Here is a 22621-nt window from a genome sequence, read left to right as displayed (position 1 = left end):
CTCCTCAGTTTGTTCAAACAGTGTGACCCTTAGTCTGAAATGAAAATCCTCTCCTGTCTTCTCCGCCTTTTCTGCAATCCAACCAAAAACTTCATTGTCATGACATACAGAGCAACCATGTTGGAAACACTCTGATGCATTCTGGGGCACTTGTTATTGCCTGCACATGATTACCACCTGGATTGAGGTGGTGGCCAATTGCATTTGCAATTTGCTGTTTCTGTGACTCTTCGTCATTTGTGACTGTGATGAACATAGCGAATCGCAAATAATGATTTCTTATTTGTAATTCACTATTTGGAGTTGCTAAATTACTGATTTAGAAACCATTCGCAAATTTAACTTGAGGACTCCAATTAGGTCCCATAAATTCCATTTATATGATTTAGCGACCGGTATTCAGTTTGTAAAGAATACCGATTCGCTAATATACTGTACATATGGGGGCACATGCATCAACCTATTTAGGAAGTGCAAACGGTGCGAATCGGTAAATTCGTCCGTTTGCACTTCCTAAATACGTTTTTGGGATGCATCAAACTCATTTTCAATATTCGTATTTTTTTGCATTTCTTAAAAATGCAAATGCATTTAAGGAATCGCATTTGTGCGATTCCTTAAATGCAATGCATCAATTTAAAAAAAAATGCGAATTTTGAAATTGGAAGTGCAAATTACCACGAGGTTGACCCTCGTGGTAATTTGCAAAAATCTGTCAAAAAGCAAAAAAATGCATTTTTTAAACTGTCATGTTACAGACACACATGTCCTTAGGACATGTGTGTGTGAAACATGCACTTTCAAATGTATTTCAGGGGTGCAGGGGGGGTCCTTTGGACCCCCCCCTGCACCCTTGGAATGCATCAACAAATTGCGAATTTGTAAATGCCTTCCCATTGACTCCTATGGGCCTTTTGGCCCATAGGAATCAATGGGAATTGCGAAAATGCACTTAAGAATTCGGTATTTATTTGGGATTCGGTAAAAATGGCGATTTTTACCGAATCACAAATAAATACCGAAAAAAATGATGCATAGCATTTTGCAATTCTTAATTTGCAATTCGGTATTTTTCGCAAATTAAGAAGTGCAAAATGTCTCAATGATGCATGTGCCCCATGGCCTCTGGTTCTACTCGATTTGTAAAGATGAGTAGTTCAAAATCAAGCATGCACTTTTTGAAAACAGTAGGGTAAATAATGTATGCAGGTACACTAGAGACAATACATTAAGGAGAATCTGCGGGTTAATCATTTTGGTCTGGCGTAATAACTCACTACCGATATCACCACTGTTTTTTGCGAAAAACTGTTTAAATACATAATTTAATAAATACGGCTGCATACATTCATCTACAATGCTCACTATCAGCATCCTTCCTCAGGAAGTGGAAAATATAAAATTAGATTCACATAAAATGTATCTCTATATATATTATAGTTTATTTTTTGTTATCAATTCCATCATTAGGCTACATTGAAAAGGACCATATATCAGCAGAGCTCTGTCTTTGTACTATTCATATGGAATAATACTGAAAAACAACAGAAGAAAGATTTAACGTCCTAGCTAAGTTATGGATTCCATATGTTAAGGACGCTTTTCCAGCAAGGGTTTTGGAGTAGTTCCTTATAGGATATGGAATACAGTTACTGACTGCATACTTTTTAAAGCTATTTAAGATTTCTTCAGCCCTACATTCTGAATGTCTCAGCTGGTCTAATCTCTTTCTGGTGATTTGTGTGATGTCATTCAGTAGTGCAATAACATCTGAACTATAGTATTTGATGTGCCCCTACAGGTGGAAGGAAATCACAATGGATGAGCAAGTGGGCACTTTGGAAGCATTTTCGGGATTACTTTCCTGTAAAGGTAAAATCGTTTATTTTAAATTTTTTTGATTGAACACTAAATAATAATAAAAACATGTACTAAATGCAGTTAACTAAACAGTGTCATGAAGGTGGCCTGACACTAGAAGTCAGCATAGTACAACCAGAGACTTGCGCCCACAATCTTTATATTTACATGGTAAGTATTCCCTAACCTGCTTCAGCTACCTGCCTGTATCCAGGGTCATAGAATGCCATGTAAAAAAGAACCGTGCTAAGCTGGGTTATTCTGCCATGACTGTACCCATCTATACACTGCCACAAACATCCCACTCTGGTAAAATGACGTTCATGTCCGAAGAGTAAATCTGATGTAAAGAGCTTCGTCCGCACTGTGACTTTAAAGGTACAGCTAAATTACTGGAATATGTTTGCATTGTGCCTTCTTATATTCCTTAAACCTGTAAAAATGTTTTCTCTTAGAGAATTACCTTGCTGCTCCAAGTCGGAGATAGATAGACCACTTAACAACATTTATGATTTGTTTTTGGTGTTTCAAAATTAATACTCAAAAGCAAGCTTTAATACAAGATCAACGTGTCATTTTTGGATTCATGTTTTTTTAATGGGCCTGGTAAAGGCTAACAGTTTTTTTAAACAGATATAATGTAATATAGACTTATCAGGGCCTCTAGGTAAGGCTCTCCCAACTTCTTTGGCTCAAGTCCTTTCAGCCATTGGCTTGAAACATTGTCAATCATATCTTGGATCAGCCCAAAGAAGGTTCTCACCATCTTCTATTGGCTGTTCTGAAGTATCATTCTTCTGCATGATGGGTCATTGCACATTTGAAAAGTCCAGTCACTAAGCACACATTTATCACTTTCAGTTATGTATCTGACACCTGCATTTTGTTCATAAGGCAGTCCTTTTTTATCTTCAGTCTAGCATTCATTTTTAGGTCTCGTCTAACAGCGCACATGTGCTGTTGCTGCGAGGGGTATTGTATGCAGTGGCTTGGAGCCCCGCTATCACTTACCATTTGCAAGCTCGATTGTCACTCTTTGTCGCTGCCTCTTAATTGGCCATCATATGACTGATATCACTTCCTTCTATTTTTCCGGTGCATGGACAAAGTACGAATTAATTTAGTTCAATTTGTGTCCCTTGCCTTGGCTATTTGAGGTGTGGTTCTGAGAACTCTTTTTTGCAACATTTATTTCAGATCTGCATGTTTTTCAGATTGGCATTTTTTTTCCAAACTGTAAGTTTGTTCTAAGTGACTTACCTCAACGACACAATTATTAAGGCAGTGGAGTTTTTTTTAACCTTTTTTAAGAGCAGCAATTTTTTCCCTGCACGCCATTCTTTTGTTGAACCTTTCACTTTGCTGGATGTCACTTTTTCTTTTTTAAATGGCACCAACTATTAAATAATTCTGTGTGAGACTTTAGGCCCTAGGGTTTCGTTGCAACCCGTACCCATATTGCTCCCTCACTCCTTTCCATATTCCTCCTCCTTCTTATCCCCAGCTTCTTCACTTCTTTTTGTTTGCAATCTTGTATAGGGACAACCAGGGGCAGCCGGCATTGCTTGCGGGTGGTGGGCTGGGCACGGGGGAATCATGCAGGGGATTGGGGATCACGCGGGAGGGGGTCGCAGTGGGGGTGGTCACATATGTATTTTTTAATAAACTAACCTTACCGCCAGCTGCATGCAGTAATGCAGCCTGCATGGAGAACAGGGAAAGTGCGCATGACTGGTTTAGGAGGCCCCAGAGGGCCGACCAAACACGAATTGCGCACTTAGGAGTGGGCAGACCACTCCTCGCCTTCCTGCTCCAAGAGCAGAGCAGCCCGCCCACTCATCCGCCCGCAGAGCAGCAAGATGTAGCCTAAAATGATAATAATGCAAAGTTATTATCATTTTAGGTTTCTGCTTCCCACTGCTTAAAAGCAGTGGGGCGAGCGATGCTCCTCCACCATAGCGGAGTAACTGCCCCTGGGGACAACTCGACCTGAGGTATTGGAGGCTCTACAGGATCACCAACTTCATCACACAAGGTGACCTTCCTCATTTTTAGGTTCAGGTAGATGAAGTGATTTGTCTGAAATCACAGACTGCTGAGCCAACGTCGGGACTCAATATTGCTTTCCCCGTTCCAAATTCGCCAGCTCTGACCATTATGCCACATCCTCTCGCATTTAGTATTCAGTATGATATTAAGTTTGCATTTAGAGTAACAGTAAGTGTGACATTTTATTTGAAATATTGGATAGGCGTTCATTTGATGAGGTGGATGCATGAACGTATTTTTTTTCCAACATTATGTTGGTATTTTAATTGGGTCTTTTTCCCCGCCCATTTGCTTCCTGCCGTCTTCTCTGACAGCCATTTGTCTGTGTTGTTCACAGCAGCCTGTTGACAGATGTCGATTGTTGCAGAGGCTGGCAACAAACTGCTGCTCATTTCATTATTACTAGTGGAAATTGAAGTTGCTGGTAGGTGCGCACTCTGGGCTTCTCATTTTGATGTTGATAAATTTGAAAATGCGCATGTGTGAGCGTAGCTGGAAGCTTATCAGTGATGCCAATGCGCCCCGGTTATTTCATGTGCACATTTCTTCACAGAATCTTCTATACTCCCATTAGACGTCATTGCTATCATCTGCACCCAGATGACAGGTGAGCCAGATGTGGAATGGATGGGGTAGACTTTTTCCATCTTGCATGGATGTGTGGGCCTATTCAGGCTTTCTGGGTGAGGTTTCCATTGTACTAAGTGATATGGTAGGACAGGACTTGACGCTTACCAGACGCGCAATGCCCAAAGGGCTCAAAGGGCTTTAGCCTCCCCTGTTGTGTATGTCAGCTGGGCTGAGACAGCTTCCCGGGCACACACACAGACACTTTTTGAGCTGCGATAGGCTGGGCGGTCTGGCGTCCGTCTTATCGCAGCCGCACCCTAGTACTTCACAGGTCTTTAAAAGACCATTTACTTGTTACCAAGGCTTTGCTGTTTTTTCACCCCTTCTTAGAGCCCCTGCATCGCCACTCTGCCTATTGCTGGAAGAATTTGTCCCCTCCCCCCGAAATTTGGCTCTAGTTGCGCCTATGACGCTTACTCCTCTCTTGGCACTTAAGGGCCAGACAGGGGAGATCAAAGTGGGTTTCCAAAAATATGTGGACCTGGCGCTACTATTGGCTAAGCGTAGAGTCGCCTGCCGTTAGGAGCATGGAAGAGCGCAGAAATTCAAAGACTGGCTATCCGACCTAATCGACTGCAATGAACAATTGTCCATATATGCTGAATTGTCACCTCCTCGGTCTAGGCCTCGAGATATTTGGGCCCTGCTGTGTAAAAATCTGCTGTTGCTTGATCAGATGAACAAAATTGAGGGGGAATTAGCAGATTGAGATTTGCGCTAATCCCTGGAAACGACTGACATTTAGTCCCTTCTGTTACCTTTTTACGGTTATATGTTATTACAACGAACTCCGTTGTAACGCATGCCTTTACCACGCATGCGTTACAACGGAATACTATTTTCACGCATAACCTTCTCCACGTTTTTTCTGTGGTGACGTGTTACGTAATTAAAAAAAACGGCAGTTTCCTTCCTCTACTATGCCGATTCCCTGCACTTCTCTAACTAAGGTTAGTGGTTTTTTTTTGAGGGGGGGAAACCCCCCCTCACCCCCCATTTTTTAATTGTACCCTTTACCACACATGCCTTTACTACGTACCTCGTAGTAAACGTATGCGTGGTAAAGGATTTCGTTGTAACCACGCATGCGTTGTAATGCATGCGTGGTTAAGCTTTTCGTTGAAACGGCCGCGTTGTAGTGGCCGTTTCCCCCTTTTTACTATCTGAATATCTGATATATACTCCGGATATCAAATTAATTGAACTGACCCCATGTAATGTTTCAGAACTTATGCAATGATCTGCCAATGTTAATCGAATCCTATTGTGCAATGATGGATGAAGGGTTTTATTCATTCTTATGTAGTTTAAATGGCATTTAAACTCAGGGAGGACGAGCGAATGGAGGAGGGATAAATTGAATTGTTTGCACTGCATATGTGATCAGTGGCAGTCGCAATTAAAAAAGGGTGGTAAGGCGGGTGGTGTCGCTTGGCGGCGTCGCTCGGGGGGGGTTAAAATATACAAAAATAAATAAATAAACATACCTTTTGCCGCCGGCATCCTCCAGCATCGCCACCTCTCCTCTCCTTTATGGGTCCCAGCAGCCCCTAGGACAGACTCCCTATCCAATCCCCACACGGATTGGTCTGAGCAGGAAGGAAAGATGGCCTGCTCAGACCAGGGAGTCTGTGGTGTTTCCGCAGCCCAGATGCTCAATGCAGCTGGGCTGGAGAAAACCTAATGTGCATGTGTGTTTTGGTCGGCAGTGAGACGGACGGCCATACACACATGAGCACTTAGAGAGTGGAGTGCACTAGCATTCCTCCTCCCCTTCCCATGCCTTGGCCCTGCAAGAACATCGTTTTATTTCAGATTTGCCAGCTCTGAGCCAGGCAGTGGGGCGATGTTCCTCCGCCATTGCAGACAAGCCGTCGCTGTATGTAATGGCCATTCTATGCAACAGGTTATTCATTGTATCTGAATGTTGATTGATTCAAATCAATAAGGAATTTTTCAAAAAAGGGGGCAATATCACAAGATGTCAGACATGCAGTATTGAATCAGACCATCCATCATTTAGCATGACCGACCCTTCCCATTGACTTCTCTTCATTCTACCACTGAGCTGCTGCTTATCAGCGCACCCAGCAGTAGGATGAAAAGAAATCACTGACAAAGCCTGTGGGTCTGACTTATTACTCAAAACACGAGTCAGATGTAGTCACTTTGCCAAAGCTTGTTTTAAAGCACTTATTCGTGTGTGGAAAATGCAAGTAAAAGAGATGACCTGCCTATAGGAAAGCCAAAAGCCCAATTCCACATTTGTGTACTCAGGAGTGTGATGATTATATAACCACATTTCCCCCATTTATGCACCTTCTACTCACCGCCACGACTCCTTACCTCTATTGTTCTAACTGTTTTGTGCCAAACTGTACAGTAGGGTGAGCAACTGGCTTAGATGCAAATTCAGGACAGTGTATGTAAATATTCTGGACAAAGGGTCAAAATTCAGGACAGAAATTCAGGACAGAAGGTCACAATTCAATATAAAAATTCGGGACAAGAGGAACGTTTTACAGACACATCAGAGGAGATCACACAATAGTACATAAGTAAGTAAATAGACAGCCAACAAAAGTACACATCACAATAAGGTAATATTAGGTTGAGACAATCGTGCACTTGCCTTTCTGTTGCCTTTCTTGGCTACTCTAGCACCCTTTAGCCCCCTTCCAACATCTGCATCACGGTGATTATTCTGCTGTGTTTATTTGTTATTCTGTCTTATGCTGCACTGAGAGCCAAAGATCAAAGTCAGAGAGGGCCAAGAAACACTTTTATCTGACCCCGCCCTGAAACCTCCACTTAAGGAGATATAGCGGGAGCTTCACTACACCTTTGACCAATGGTCAATGTTTATGTGATAATCATCCACAGTCAGAATGACAATGGGCCAGTCCATTGAGGGAGGTCGGAGAGGGGCTGCTGCAACCTCTAGAGTTCAAAGAGAAGTACGAGCTGGCCCCGACCATCGATTGTCGCAGAGGAACAGCACAGCTTGCTGCCAGCCCCATAATTACGGAGAAAAGGCATCAGTGAAAGAAATCCTCACGGACAACGGGCAAGATGCCCAAATAACAGGCAAACCGTGAAATGAATTTACGAACGGTTGGTCACCCTTTTGTACCGCATAGGGAAACAACCTTAACAACGCAGTCATTACATCACACTATCTTTACATAGCAGTCATTACAGTCGCAACATCCTTTACATTGCATGTCATTACAGTGCAGCCATTACATTGCATGTCACTACAACGCATGTCATTATAATGAATGTCACTACAACGCAGGCATTACATCGCAAGTCATTGCAACGCATACCATTACAATGCAAAGTACCCTTACACTAACCAACACTTACCCTATTGTTGCACTCACTGGAGTTACAATACTATTTTTTACCCCTACACTATCCAACACTTATCCTACTGTTGCACTCACTGGAGTTAGAAAAGTCATTTTTGCACATACACTATCCAACACTTACCCTACTGTTGCACTCACTGGGGTTAAAATAGTAATTTTCCCTTATACTATCCAACACTTACCTTAAATGCAATGTAATGGTATGCATTGTAATGGTATGCGTTGTAAAGGTATAATGCGATGCAATGGAATGCGTTGTAAAGGTAGTTTCTAAAAATGCGATGTAATGGCATGCTATGTAAAATAATACTTTGTAAAGGATGTTGCAATGTAAAAACTGCATTGTAAAGGCATGCATTGTAAATGTATGCGTTGTAACGTCATATATTCGACAGGAAATGAGTGAAGGCCGAATGTGCGTGCATATGTAGTATACTGCCATTAAGTATTCTCATATTCAAACATTCATAGTACCCCTTCCCGGGCAACAGGCAGTGTTTAATTTGTAAAAGAATTAAGTGCCATGGCCCTTTTTAGAAAGCCACTGCAGCCTGCATCAGTCATACTCTGCCAGCGCTGCCATAACACCCAACCATCGAACTCCTAAAAATGGGACAATTCAGGCTATTTTAGGTCACACAAAGCTATACTAATGGCATACGAGGCTGGTATTATTCATTTTCTGTGTATATTGACTTAATAAACAAGGTTGTTTTGCTCATCTCAAAATTAAAAAGACAGTGCCACCATGTGGTGGACTGTCACTAGAGCCAATGCTGACAATTAAGGGCTGGTGCCGAGAACCTGGAAATGACTGGCACAAATTAAGCACTGGCAACAGGTCCACAAAACCTTCCATGTGAGCCTCACGCTGAGAACTAATCATATATACAAAGCTGGCTGAGTGCCATTTTCTGAAAGTTTATTTACAAGTCTCTGACTCAGCAGGGCAACATAGATATACTAAATGACTACCCTTGGGAAGGAACATCCACACTCACTTTGGGAACACTTTGCACCTCGCACACTCAAGTGCATGTGTCTAACAAATCATGAGTGCATAGTTCTCTTCACAAGTTACGACAGGGGCATCTCCTCCCTCCTAACTAATGAATACTGAGAAGTATTCTAAACCTACACTGGGATGATAGATTTATTATTGTTAAGGCAGCAACTAATAATTGTGAGCAGATGTGACGACAATTCCTTCTATGATCCATCTAGATGAGCATAAATGTCAGGCGCCCAAGAAATAATTTGAGGGATTGATGTCTCAAAATGTATGAAAAAATCCCTTGCAACTGAAATACTTTTGGTTCCAGTGTTTCCACACTTAACAATAAACTGACACAGTCCATAACAAAATGGTGTACAATACTGACACCTTTTGAGTGAAAACTTGAAAGGCCTTGTGAGAAATGGGTTCCACCCAATTTAATCAATCTGCTGTGAGTGATTCTTACTACCTGGGTCTCACTCAGTGTAAGCCCTGTTGAAATGGACAGAAAGTAATAACCACCAGAGACCACGTCTGCGATAAGGTCCCCTGCCGTGCAGCTAAGTTAGGAGGATCTAGGCTGGTTGCACGTTAACACGCTTACACATTGGTGTACACATGTGTGTAAGACATCTATCTAACTCAGCCCAGTATCTGCATACAGGCAGTCTATCACAGTAAGGAGACCCTTCTGGGATTGGAGCTTCATTGTTCAGGCCTTATAATATGAGTGGGCATTAATAGTGTGAGTAAGTACATCTGTAACACTTCACTGAAGTATGTAGAGGGTTTTCCAGTGTTAAGATTATGGGCAAAATCAACACCAAAGCACAGTTTCGCCATTGTTAGGTCTAACAAGCATTTACAATGCAACGGTCTCGCCTTTGCAAAAGTTAGAGCTATTGGCATTGTAAATGACACATTTTTTATGTATGTGTTGGTTTTGAAAACAGATAAATAAATGGCTTTGTCATTTACATTGCCAATAGCTTTTCTGGCTGCCTAACTTAGTCAACTATCTCGCATAATTTGGTCCTCCTCCGCCACATAATTCAAGGAGGCCTTGCTTAGTGGTGCCTTAAACCAGTCACCTTCGTGCATTGATCTAATTTTGTGTCATTCCCATTTTTCTTTCATTCACTACTGGTACAGCATAGTGCAACGTGTTAGCCCACTTCAGCCATTGGCTAACTTCACTGAGAGCTCCTGCACGATGTGCACTAATTTAGAAAAAGTAAGGTCCTGTAATCTCAGCAACTAGTGGCTCGGTGTAGGCTTTTTATTAACAAGATCGATGAAGCAAAAAGGGTTATCTAAATAAAGTTTTACAAAACCCAACAAAAAAAGTAAGCATTCGCAAAAACAAAAGGTTGGAAGCAACGCCAGACCTATGGGCTTTGCCAATGCTTGATTTTATTAACACGTTCTTCTCTAGTCTACGAGGAATAACTATGCCGGGGAGCAGCCAGTCTACTCCAGCTCTCTGCCTGCAGCACGTGCTGAAAATGCTGATACCACATTTCAGTGACTTTCTAATATCTTACAGGACTACACTTGAAGAGATATGCTAGCACTGCCACCTCTCAAATTAAATAACAAAATGGTGCTGCATCCACATCTTTTCAAAACATAAATGTGTGTACGTTAACCGAGGGCAGTGGCTACGAGGAAGGAACTTTCTACTAGAGTACAATATGGCATAATGTTTATGTTTAAAGTGGCAACGTAAGAACACTAATGTATTTTAGATGATAAAAGAGGCATGTGAACTGCAAGAACGAAACAATGGTGCATTTCTTCTTCGTACTGCCACGGGGCTGAAAAATAATAAAAAAAGATCACATAAATCCCTAATGGGCATATGATTTGAATAAGCGTTATCATGTTTCGAATTAGCGACACCCAAGAAAGACTATTTCAATGTGGCAGCCATGTTTATAGCGATTAGTACATATGGTATTTTTGACTCTCGCTCAGTTTTTGGCACTGTGTGTTGGAGGGGCTCCGCTCCAGCATAAGTCTTGGTCTCAAATCTTCTGCACTGCCCGGTCACAGCTCAGAGCTGAGGATGCAGCACAACCCCACAGCATCTTCAATTAGGCACCAATAAATACATGAACACATTCACTGAATAATAACCACAGAATGCCATGACGAAAAAAGGGGCGGGACCTAAATAAGACACAGAAACGCACACGAATCGGATCCAGCCGGTGTAAAATCTCGGCTCCCCCACTTCTACACATTGCGTGATCCTGAGAGCACCGCGAGCTCAAAAACAAACTAAATGCCGATTTGTTCATGTTATCAGAGCAGGGCTCGGGCCGGTGCGGGCTGTGCCACTCGCCCGGGCGGTGTCACCAATCGGGAGGCGAGTGGGGGGGGGGGAGCGGCCATGCAGGGCCTGCCCACAGCGGGATTAAGAAGCTTACAAACGCCCACAGAATGCCATGACGAAAAAAGGAGCGGGACTTAAAAAAAGACACCGAAACACCCACGAATCGCATCCAGCCGGGGGAAAGAGTAATTGACACCCATCTCTTCCAATGGCTAGCCTCCATTTATGGAGCTAGCCAATGGAAGAAGGGGCGGGTTAAAGTACACAGTACTGAGATAACATAAAATCTCAGCCTGCGCCAACACTGCTGCGCAGTGTACGCTAGGTCGAGACCTAAAAAGCCAATGGCTGATGTGAGCGGACTGTGCCCTACGCTGTATGATGTGGTGGGTGGAAAAAAACGTCAACCACACATTAATAGACCAATGGATAAATTACCAAAATGTCTTGTTTAATGCCAAAGCTAAAAATGAAAAACACCCCCACAAACAATGAAGCGTTAAGATCACTACACAAAATGAGAAGGAATGAACACCCAGTACAGAAATTAACCCATTTGGGTGGACCAAATTGACAGATGACAGTGCAGATGTTGGCATTAAGCACGTGATAACGTAGCAACATGCTGCCGAGTGAACTATGCAGCACAGAACTAGTCTGCACCATCATGTGAAGCAAGCACAGGCTTTGCTGCAGACACTGCCACTGACGTCTAAACATACGATGCAGCAGACCACTGTTCATCTTAAGATAGAGAATGGGCACGGTTATTTGAAATTGCCTTTAAAAAGATATCTAGTTCTTCTACTCTGACCGAAGCACACAGGTGTATAGTTAGATCTCTGGGATCACTCTCTAATAAGGGGACACGTGGAGGTCAATCACTCAAGAAGCATTTATAGAGCGCTGCTTGTCACCCGAGAGGGTATCCAGGCGCTCGAATCCTCCCTTACACCACCACTATTGAAGGTGTGCATTAGACCGCTGGGACACAGACTCACAACCATCTAAACGACAACTGGGGTAGCCAAATATCACCAAAAGCCTCAACCACAAATGAGATATCTCTGTTAAAATGTGAGAAAATCACGTCTTGGTGCTGGGAGGAAACCAGCAGAATCTAGCCCATTATAATGTGACTAAACCCTTTGACCACAACACAAAACAAGTAGAAAATAAATGTTGGGTACTTGATGAGCAGGTTATTTCAGTTCAGTATGAAGGGGGTGGGGTGCTTGTTTCCATTGATGTAATTTCGAATTTCACGAAATACAGTAGTGACGTGACTAAAAACAGTGTGCAAAGTGCTGCTGTGATCAGCCGAGGCCATTTTGCTGGGTTGGGCAGGCCTACGGTTGCAGGTCTTGCCAGTGCCAGCAATTTGGTGTGTCTTAGGGTCACTTTCTCGCACCAACGAGTAACTGGGGTCATCAGTAGGTCAGTTTTTCGACCTATTAAGCGCCAGTGGGAGTCCATTACTAGCAATTGGGTACAGTCTAACATGGGGGTAGTCTTGAGTCGCTGGGGTGGGCACGGCACTTGACATGAAAAGGAAAGATGCGGGGGAAGGGATGTGGATACGACACTGGTTATGGGGAGGTTAGACTCTAACAAGGAGCTGCTAGCATCATTATGCCTGACCCAGACCCTGATATCTGCCCTCAACCCACACACGGTGCCCCAGTTTGGGGAAGAGCGTCCTCGCAGAGCTGTGGTGCCATTCAAGGCACCTTTCTCCCACTATACAAAGGATACCTTTGTGGTTACCAGAAGTGATTGAAGTACTGCAGTCAGAGAGCCTGGGCGCAGCTGGCCCCCCGATCCTCGACTGAAGGAAGCGATGGAGAGTCCTTGGATGGTAATGGAGAGCTACTCGCCAGTATTGCCTAGGCACTTCCTTGGCTGCCAAAGTTAGCGGGATTTACCTCCAGGGGAAATTTTGACTACTGAGGCGAGATAAGGTTCTGGCAGAAGATTGATCGAGTTGCTGACTGCAGAAAAGCAATGGATCCCAGACCCTCGAAGCCGAGTAGTTGGCTTAGGGAATGGAGGGAAGTGGGGTGGTGGTGCCAAGAGAGGAGATGAACGACTACACAAAATGAGAAGGAATGAACACCCAGTACAGAAATTAACCCATTTGGGTGGACCAAATTGACAGATGACAGTGCAGATGTTGGCATTAAGCACGTGATAACGTAGCAACATGCTGCCGAGTGAACTATGCAGCACAGAACTAGTCTGCACCATCATGTGAAGCAAGCACAGGCTTTGCTGCAGACACTGCCACTGACGTCTAAACATACGATGCAGCAGACCACTGTTCATCTTAAGATAGAGAATGGGCACGGTTATTTGAAATTGCCTTTAAAAAGATATCTAGTTCTTCTACTCTGACCGAAGCACACAGGTGTATAGTTAGATCTCTGGGATCACTCTCTAATAAGGGGACACGTGGAGGTCAATCACTCAAGAAGCATTTATAGAGCGCTGCTTGTCACCCGAGAGGGTATCCAGGCGCTCGAATCCTCCCTTACACCACCACTATTGAAGGTGTGCATTAGACCGCTGGGACACAGACTCACAACCATCTAAACGACAACTGGGGTAGCCAAATATCACCAAAAGCCTCAACCACAAATGAGATATCTCTGTTAAAATGTGAGAAAATCACGTCTTGGTGCTGGGAGGAAACCAGCAGAATCTAGCCCATTATAATGTGACTAAACCCTTTGACCACAACACAAAACAAGTAGAAAATAAATGTTGGGTACTTGATGAGCAGGTTATTTCAGTTCAGTATGAAGGGGGTGGGGTGCTTGTTTCCATTGATGTAATTTCGAATTTCACGAAATACAGTAGTGACGTGACTAAAAACAGTGTGCAAAGTGCTGCTGTGATCAGCCGAGGCCATTTTGCTGGGTTGGGCAGGCCTACGGTTGCAGGTCTTGCCAGTGCCAGCAATTTGGTGTGTCTTAGGGTCACTTTCTCGCACCAACGAGTAACTGGGGTCATCAGTAGGTCAGTTTTTCGACCTATTAAGCGCCAGTGGGAGTCCATTACTAGCAATTGGGTACAGTCTAACATGGGGGTAGTCTTGAGTCGCTGGGGTGGGCACGGCACTTGACATGAAAAGGAAAGATGCGGGGGAAGGGATGTGGATACGACACTGGTTATGGGGAGGTTAGACTCTAACAAGGAGCTGCTAGCATCATTATGCCTGACCCAGACCCTGATATCTGCCCTCAACCCACACACGGTGCCCCAGTTTGGGGAAGAGCGTCCTCGCAGAGCTGTGGTGCCATTCAAGGCACCTTTCTCCCACTATACAAAGGATACCTTTGTGGTTACCAGAAGTGATTGAAGTACTGCAGTCAGAGAGCCTGGGCGCAGCTGGCCCCCCGATCCTCGACTGAAGGAAGCGATGGAGAGTCCTTGGATGGTAATGGAGAGCTACTCGCCAGTATTGCCTAGGCACTTCCTTGGCTGCCAAAGTTAGCGGGATTTACCTCCAGGGGAAATTTTGACTACTGAGGCGAGATAAGGTTCTGGCAGAAGATTGATCGAGTTGCTGACTGCAGAAAAGCAATGGATCCCAGACCCTCGAAGCCGAGTAGTTGGCTTAGGGAATGGAGGGAAGTGGGGTGGTGGTGCCAAGAGAGGAGATGAACGAGAAGACTAAGAGTGGTTTTTGTAGACATTTTTGTGTTAATTATTGAAAAACTGAGAGTCGTGAAGCCAAAAGATTCCATGAAGTGGCAGAGGAAAAAAGGTGCGTTTGATCCTATAATAAGAAAGCATGCACACACCTACCTGGTATCTGCAAATTCAAACATAACTCCCTGCGCACCCCAAATAAAGTGCTTTAAGAAATCTGAAGAAATGAGAGCTCAAAATTGAGTCAGACTGGTTTGCTTAGCAAGGCTCCCCCCCAGTTTTGCTTTAAGATCCCATGGGTTAACTCTTATCCCAATTGAAAGGCTGCTCAACAACTTTACTGTGGCTTCTGCTATGGTGTTAGAACACCTACAGTGGGAGTGGAGTGTTTGGCGGGACAAGGTGGGGCATATTTTGTAATAAACCAAGAGTCCTTGGCACAAAGGAATGCAGCTCCGCATAAAATCGAAAAAGAGTTACCATTGGGCCTTTTAGGGCGAAACCTCTAGAAGGGTTTGTGCGTTCCAAGAGGGTCCTAGTTCCAAGAAAAGAGTTCAGATTTCCTCACAATCTGTAAGCTTCACAGGCCAACTAGTTGATTTTCATCTGCTAGGCTTTGGTTCAGTGGTCCCTACTTCAAGTGTATGCAAATAGGTTGCTCTGATTTCTGTGCTTGCTATTTGCCTTTCTAAGCTGTCTTGGAGCCAGTCTTGAAGGAATCAGCTAAGAAAAAGTTGATCCTGTATTAGCTTGGTTAATGTTAAAATGCACCCTCAGCATTTAATATGAAGCCCTTTACAGGTGTGTGGCTTAGGTCAGGGTTTTTTACCAGTCTAAGGTATTTATTAACAGGTGTTTTCGGGCTCCGTGCTGGCATTCAGGGTACCTGCTGTACATCATTAGCTGCATTTTATGAAAGAAGCGAACCTCCTAACATCTGTGCCACACACTCATTGCCTTTAAAAGTAAATAACTACTAAGGAAATTAAAGGTCGGAAGATTTCAACTCATTTAAACATCAAATTGCAGTGGTCTCTGGAACTTGAAGCATTGGGTAGGAGGCGTGTTACCAGGAGCTCATCATGGGGCATGTCCAATCAGTTTAGTTTGTGCACGGCAGGGCCCTGCTGCACATTGTCTTGAGGGCCATTTGTGTGCTGTAGAGAAAGCGGGGCTCTGGGCAAGGAAACCCTGTTTTAGAGTCACTGCTCTTGCCAGTAAGGAGGAGAGAGCGCACAATGCTTTAAGCTACGAAGCCTACATTTGTAAGGATTTTAAACTATTCTGTCAAAACAATCTTGCCGTATATTAGTTTAAAAATATGTTTAGCAAGCAGCTCAAGTGCATTTGTTTTTACAAAGCCCAACCCTTATAATTAAAAGTTTCTGCAATTTAGACAATGTATTACACTTTCTATTGGTTTTTGCTAACTGCAAACCTGTATTAAATAAGGGCCTAAGGCTCTTGGTCTCTGAAGAGCAGCTGTTTACTTTGAGGACGAGATTTGTTCTCTTGCTTTAGATCACTGGCGCCTCATTTATGAAAGGCTTGCGCCACTGATGCGTCACTTTTTCCCATGTTAAAAGTGACGCACCGGCGGCGCAGGGCCTTCATAAATAAGGCCCCTGGGACTTAAGAGCTTGGCCAAATCTGGCCCCGGATCGTCTCTCTGTAATAAGTCCCTGACGTAAACCCTCCACCAAGTCAAGCAGAACATAACACAGCTGCTCCGCATCTGCGCTCCCCATCCTGGGAACTGGTGCTGTGCCAGTGCTCCGCTATTCTGACATTTACTTGTTCACTTTGTGAGGGAATGCATTTTTACAGTTCAAGGATTGATTCGTTGAACACTAGGCATTCACATAACCAGGATTATGCTAGTGTATCAGAAGAACAGACTTAAAATCAATACTGCTAAAAAATGTAGACTATTAGTAGCACTAATTGTTATCTGCGAAAAAACTCAGTTACTTGTCCTGGAGTACTGCAAAACTGGAGGCAGGAAGATCACGGCTATGCCTGTAGTTCTGATATTACACTGTTCATTAAAATTCTCGTTGGTTCCTTGCCCTGGCTTTGTCGTTCTTCGTGTATCCTGCCACCTAGTGACGGTATTGGAAAGTGCTTGAAAAATAGCTTCTTCAAAGGTTTGTGCCACATATGAACATGCCATGGATGGTACTTCCATCCCTTCCATGTTTGTAAAATAAATCTTGACCTTTCTTAGTTTTCTCATGTTTAACTTTGTAAACTTGCCTCTAGCCAAGAGTAGTCTTACAATGTTTTTTTTTCTTACACACTCCTCTTCAGAAGCTGCTTTCCTAGAAGCCTTCTTTCTTAAGTTTTTGGTATGCCAAATGGATGCATAAGCAAACTGCAAGGCCTTTGCATTTCAGAACCATTCACTGTATTCCATCAGGACACTGTGGTCCCACGGACCTATTCCCACCTTGTTCCCTAAGGTTCTGATGCAGGTTCATTGGAATGAAGGGATTGTTCTTCAAATGTCTGCATTTTCCTCAGTGGTGCCGATATCGCCTCATTTGTCAGGTAAGTTACTTCCTGTACCACTTGCGGTCTAGATTGCTGGCTCATCTCCAGCCAGTACCTGGACGCACTGCACGATTATCTAAGTGGCAGCATGCACTTGATGCAAACCTGGCTAACACCTATTTTGGTTGTCTACATGCATTCAGGTATCCGTACTCCCCTTAAAATAAACAGTGCCCTTTAATCAGTCTCCGGACACAGGCAGCCTCCCATTCTACTTCATAAATATACCTTCTAAATATCAGTCACTCTTACACTACGATTGGGAACAGTTTAGGATAGTGCACTTGTACACTGTGACGGGGAGGGCATGTACTTTATTTAGGATTGTGGGTAACTGCCTTTGAGATGGAGACGCAGGAAATGGAGCAAAGGAGTGCCAACATGGATTTACTTAGATCAATGACGTGGTGTTCCAAAGACAAAACATCTTGGTCATTTTACACAGGGGGACAGAGATGGGGACAGGAATGCTAGTAGATGTGATGTTGCACTAAGACATGGAATCCACAAACACCAGGGCAGTAAGTACTTAGACAAAGTATCATGCTTACAGGGATAGGGATTTTCTTGAAACTGATTACATAGACACTGAGATGAAGAATGTACAGACCGGCAACGACGTGGACACTTCATCTGTCTTCTCCTGTAGGACAAGAACATGTACACACCCACTCGCAACCCACACAAAACAATAGATACTGAATAACTCTTATGCTTTTGGTTGAAAGTTGCAAAAACGAACCTCTTATTGGAGCCCCTGTGTTGCAAAGTAAACCATATTGAAACATGTTATTATGTACTTCTTTATTCAAGATCAGGATCCCCAGAAAAGAGTAGTGTTCTAGGACATGCATGCTTTAGGCGACTGCATTATGCCAAAATAACATCAAGCATATGCAACAGGTCTCGCATTTGTGAGAGTTTAAGCTGTTGGCACTGTAAATGACAATACCTTTTATTTATGTGTTTAAGTGCGTATTTACACACTACTAGCAGGTTTTCAAAACACATAAATAAAAGGCATTGTCATTTACAATGCCAATAGCTCAAACTCTTGCAAATGCGAGACCTAATGCATTGCAAATGTTTGGTACTCTCCTGGCAGCAAAGGCTTCACTGGCCTGTGCTGCCTGGCCACGGAGGGTCATTTCTTGGCAGCAATGGTTTCAATTAGTTGCAGCTGGCTATGTTCTCTGCGTGACTTCACGCAGGTGCGCGGCCTTCAAGAAGCTGTGTAGCCTGGGACCTGAAGTCTGCATGAGCGAGCTGCACAGCCTGTGCTCTCTAGGTAGCACGATCTTCAAAGAGCCACAGCAGCCTATGCTCTTTCTGCAGCATGGGTTTTAAGAAGCTGCGTGGTTTGCGCTCTCCAGGAAGCAAGAGCTTCAAGGAGCCTGCAGCGGCTTGTGCTCCCGGGCTGGCGCAAGGGTTAAGGGGCCTGTGCTCCAGCGGTGTATATTTTATGGTCAGCAAGGGTTTCAATGAGCTGTCCAAGGTTTGTGCTCCTTGCTTAAAGCAGCTTCAAGGAACACAGTGGCATGTGCTCCCTGCTTAGCGATAGCTTCGAGGTGCTAAAAAGGCCTGTGTTCACCAGACATTAAAGGATACCTGTGCCCTCTAGGCATCATAGGCTCTAAGGGACTAGCTACTGCGTTGTGTGCTCCGGACTCCAGAGCCTCAGGAAGCTGCAGCGGCCAGTGCTTCCAGAACTGCGGCTTCTTCTGTTTGCGCTCCCACGGTCTTCAAGTCGCTGCACAGTCCCACTACTTGGAGAAAGGGGGAGCAGAGCGGCCAGGGAAGAAACGGAGCGGCCGACATCAAGAGAACAAGACCTCTAGAAACACTCTCCCGCTCAGGACTAAGAGACATGGACGAGAGAGGGAGACCTGGGGAAACATTCACCGTTCTGTACCAAGAGACAGCGTGAGAGTAAGCGGGGGAGAGAGAGACCCTAGATAACACTCTCCCGCCTGGCACCCTGAGACTACGAGAGAAGTGGCCAAGGGAGAGGCCTGGTGAAAATACTCTCAATGCAACGAAGAAATAGTCACTTACCTCAAGGGCAGCGTCCCATGAATGATGTGGTGGCCGCCATTGTTAAACAAAAAGGAAAGTGAAAGGCACGCAGATAGTAAAACAAGCGCACGCCGCCGCATGCGTTCACAGCGCTTGTCGGCTGGCTCGTGCACAGGTCCTGTGCTAACGCGAGGGAAGCTGACGCCGGCGCCGTACGCGCTCACGCGCGCGGCCAGCTCCTGACGCCTTTTTTTACACCCCACCCCAACAGGAATTGCCAGCGCTAGCTCAACCGAAACCAGTAAGGAGCTCCAGATTTCACCCCGGAGTTCCCTAGGAGACTATAGGAGTCTACTCTGGATGCATGGGGCTACAAAAAACGAGAAGCTACACTCAGGGATTGCACTCTGGACTTCCATTGCAGTCCTGAATAGGTAAGATCTAACTATCGTCAGGTAATTACGGGGGAGGGGTTTGTGTGTGTGTGTGTGTGTGCTTCCGTGAGTGTGGCTGTGGGTGTGTGCTTCCGTGAGTGTGGGTGCGCGTGTGATTGTGAGAGGCTGCCGCTGTGAATGTGGAGCAAGAGATGTGCAGGGGGGGGGCGCGTCCACGAGGTGCAATCGGCGCTCGTCCCCGAGGTGCAATCAGCGCTCGTCCCCAGGCCTGTCTCCGTTGAGAGCCGACTAAACTGCAATAGGTCTCCAACGAGACCTAAAAAGGAGCATGATGCACTAATCCAGTGGTAAATCATGATACCAAATGCAGATCTGACATTCATTTTTACATATAGCTTCACTCCTTGTGGCACTTCAAGATTTATCATTTTTCTATGGCTCAGCATCTAATTTGATTCTGGCCTTTGAATCAACCAGTTAGGCCAATGTAATTACTCTGCTCACCAGCTAGAGTGCCTGGGGATCACAGGTGCGGTAACAGATGCAGTCCCCGCCACCATGTGCGTGTCTGGGGGGATGAGGGCACCAGGGGAATGTGCCAGCCTGAATGGATGTCAGGAGACATGTCGTGGCTGCAGTTGGCAATTCTAGAAGGGTTGGGCACTCTCGATTCCTGATCAAACCTAGAACTGTCAACGTATGGCAGTATCTGTAATATTAACTGTCCTTCCTAAGATGGCCGCCAAAGTCGCCAGTTAGTTGTTAGTAGTTGCTTGGCTAGGCGGTTTAGTTTATATGGGGCGCGCGAGCCTGGCGAGCTGCGCACTTCAATTTGAACTGTTCCCTGAGGAGAAGTCTGTGCCCGTTCCTCCGCGTTTGTTTTCGTAGCGGGAGGAAACGGAATCGGAAATCCAGAGTAGTTATCAGTCGGGAGGTAGAGAAGCCTCTCTAGTCCTGTAGTTCCAGAGAGAGAAGTCAGAGAGAGTTCCTGGTCCGTTCTGTGTAGAACGGAATTTCCTAGACGAACATTTCCGAGTCTTTCCGTAAGAGCAGCTAGTGAGCAGAAGCGGAATTTCAGTCAGAGGCAGTATTGCTCTTGCTGCCTCTAAGCCTATAATGACTTGTAAGATAACAACCGCCTTGAAGACAGTTTGAGGATACCTCCGTGGCAGTAATTGGTTTACTTGAGCCAGTTCCGAGACTTACGTCAGTACAAGCTGTCTGGAGGCATTGAAGGCCATTCAGAAACCCCGGAGAGTTGAAGACTTCAGACTTTACGAAGTAAGGTACTGTTAGCTGTGCTAAACCTCCCTTCATTGCGCTTACCCTTGTTTTTTCCCTTCCCTTCTTACCTTCCTTATTCCTTTTTGCGCGCTATGGATATTCAGAAGCCTGCACAGCTTGTACATACTTCCAGCAGAATAAAAGCCTATCAAGGTACAGACAATAGAAAGCTCACACTGGAGATTCAACAGGTAGGATAGTTCTGAGCTGAGCATTCCTAGAACTCCTCTGCTGATTAGGAGAATGTATTAAATGTAGCTTGTTTCTCTTTTAGATAGAATCTCCAAACTCCATTACTTATTCTATATAGAAGAGAGGCGAAGACTCTGCAGTGAGCTGGTAGTATAAAAGCTATGTAGAATATTGAATGTTTAAATGATTCTGAGTGTAGTGTTCTCAAAACCCCCACCCCTCTTTTATGTGCATTAGACACCCCCTTAAGACGTCAGGAGAAGCAGTAGAAGATTCCAGAATCTGACCGGGGTGCCAGCAACAGAGTGTCTCTTCTTTTTCACTCCACTTCCCCTTTCCCCCCCTCGCTGGTCAAGTAGATAAATTCGCTGCGACACCAGTGAGTGGGAGTTTGGGATTAGCAGCAGTTCAGCCTCCGCGAAGCATCTGGAGCCTTTGACAGATGACAGATTGAAGTGCCCAAGAAGTTTGCTTCGCCTGGGCAGAATGGCTGAGGGATTTGATTTGAAGGCCTTGGGAGAGATGTTGGGGGGGAATCCAGCAAGAGATAAGAGCAGTCCGTGAGGAAAATAAGATTATAAAACAAGAATAAGGGGCGTCCAGACAGGAGACTCAAGTATTAGCTCAGAAGGTGGATGGGTTGGCCATGGGGAATCCTGCAGGTGGGTCCTCTTCCACACATGTTCCCGCTCATAGTACGGACCCTAAAACAGTGGCTCAGGTTATCCATTCAGTCTCTCCTCTTATTCCTTTAGCGGCCCCAGAAAGGTTTCAGGGGGAACCCCAAAAGGCTCAGTTATTTTTGACCCAATGTTCTTTACATTTCATGTGCCGCCCAAACTTATTTCCTGATGCTAAATCCAAGGTAGCTTTTGTTCTTTCATATTTGGGCGGAGATGCGGCTAATTGGGCTATGCCTTTGGTATCCCGAGACGACCCCTTTCTTTATGATTTTGTTCAGTTTGAGAGGGAGTTTTTGAGGATTTTTGACAGGAGACGGGTTTCTCAGGCCACCGACAATGAACTGTTGGAGTTGCGTCAAGGAACTAAGGATTTGCTGACTTACCTAACACAGTTTAATAAGCTGATTATTGAGACCAATTGGCCTGAAGAGAAACGAGCAGCTTTGTTCTACAGAGGATTGCGGGATGAGCTCAAAGACATTCTGTCGCAGATACCCAATCGGCCTAAAGAATTATCTGCTTTAGTGGATCTTGTTTTAGAATTAGACTTCCGAAATTCCGAAAGGAAAGGAGAAAAGAGGAAGGATTGGAGAATG

At 44.6% G+C, this 22621-nt stretch overlaps 1 protein-coding gene across 3 annotated transcripts in view; it reads left to right on the top strand.

Annotated features, from left to right (window-relative positions):
- LOC144791304 (diacylglycerol O-acyltransferase 2-like) overlaps window positions 1-22621 on the top strand; it is a 310035-nt gene that overhangs the window by 165221 nt on the left and 122193 nt on the right. For all 3 annotated transcript variants that reach the window (XM_078665970.1, XM_078665972.1, XM_078665971.1), the window contains exon 5: window positions 1802-1872. In XM_078665970.1, the coding sequence (XP_078522096.1) occupies window positions 1802-1872 (71 nt within the window). The remainder of the gene's footprint in view (window positions 1-1801; window positions 1873-22621) is intronic.

The sequence above is a fragment of the Lissotriton helveticus genome, chromosome 11 (genome assembly GCF_964261635.1).
Source record: "Lissotriton helveticus chromosome 11, aLisHel1.1, whole genome shotgun sequence".
Classification (NCBI taxonomy): Eukaryota; Metazoa; Chordata; class Amphibia; order Caudata; family Salamandridae; genus Lissotriton; species Lissotriton helveticus.
This window is presented reverse-complemented; position numbering and strand designations above follow the sequence as displayed.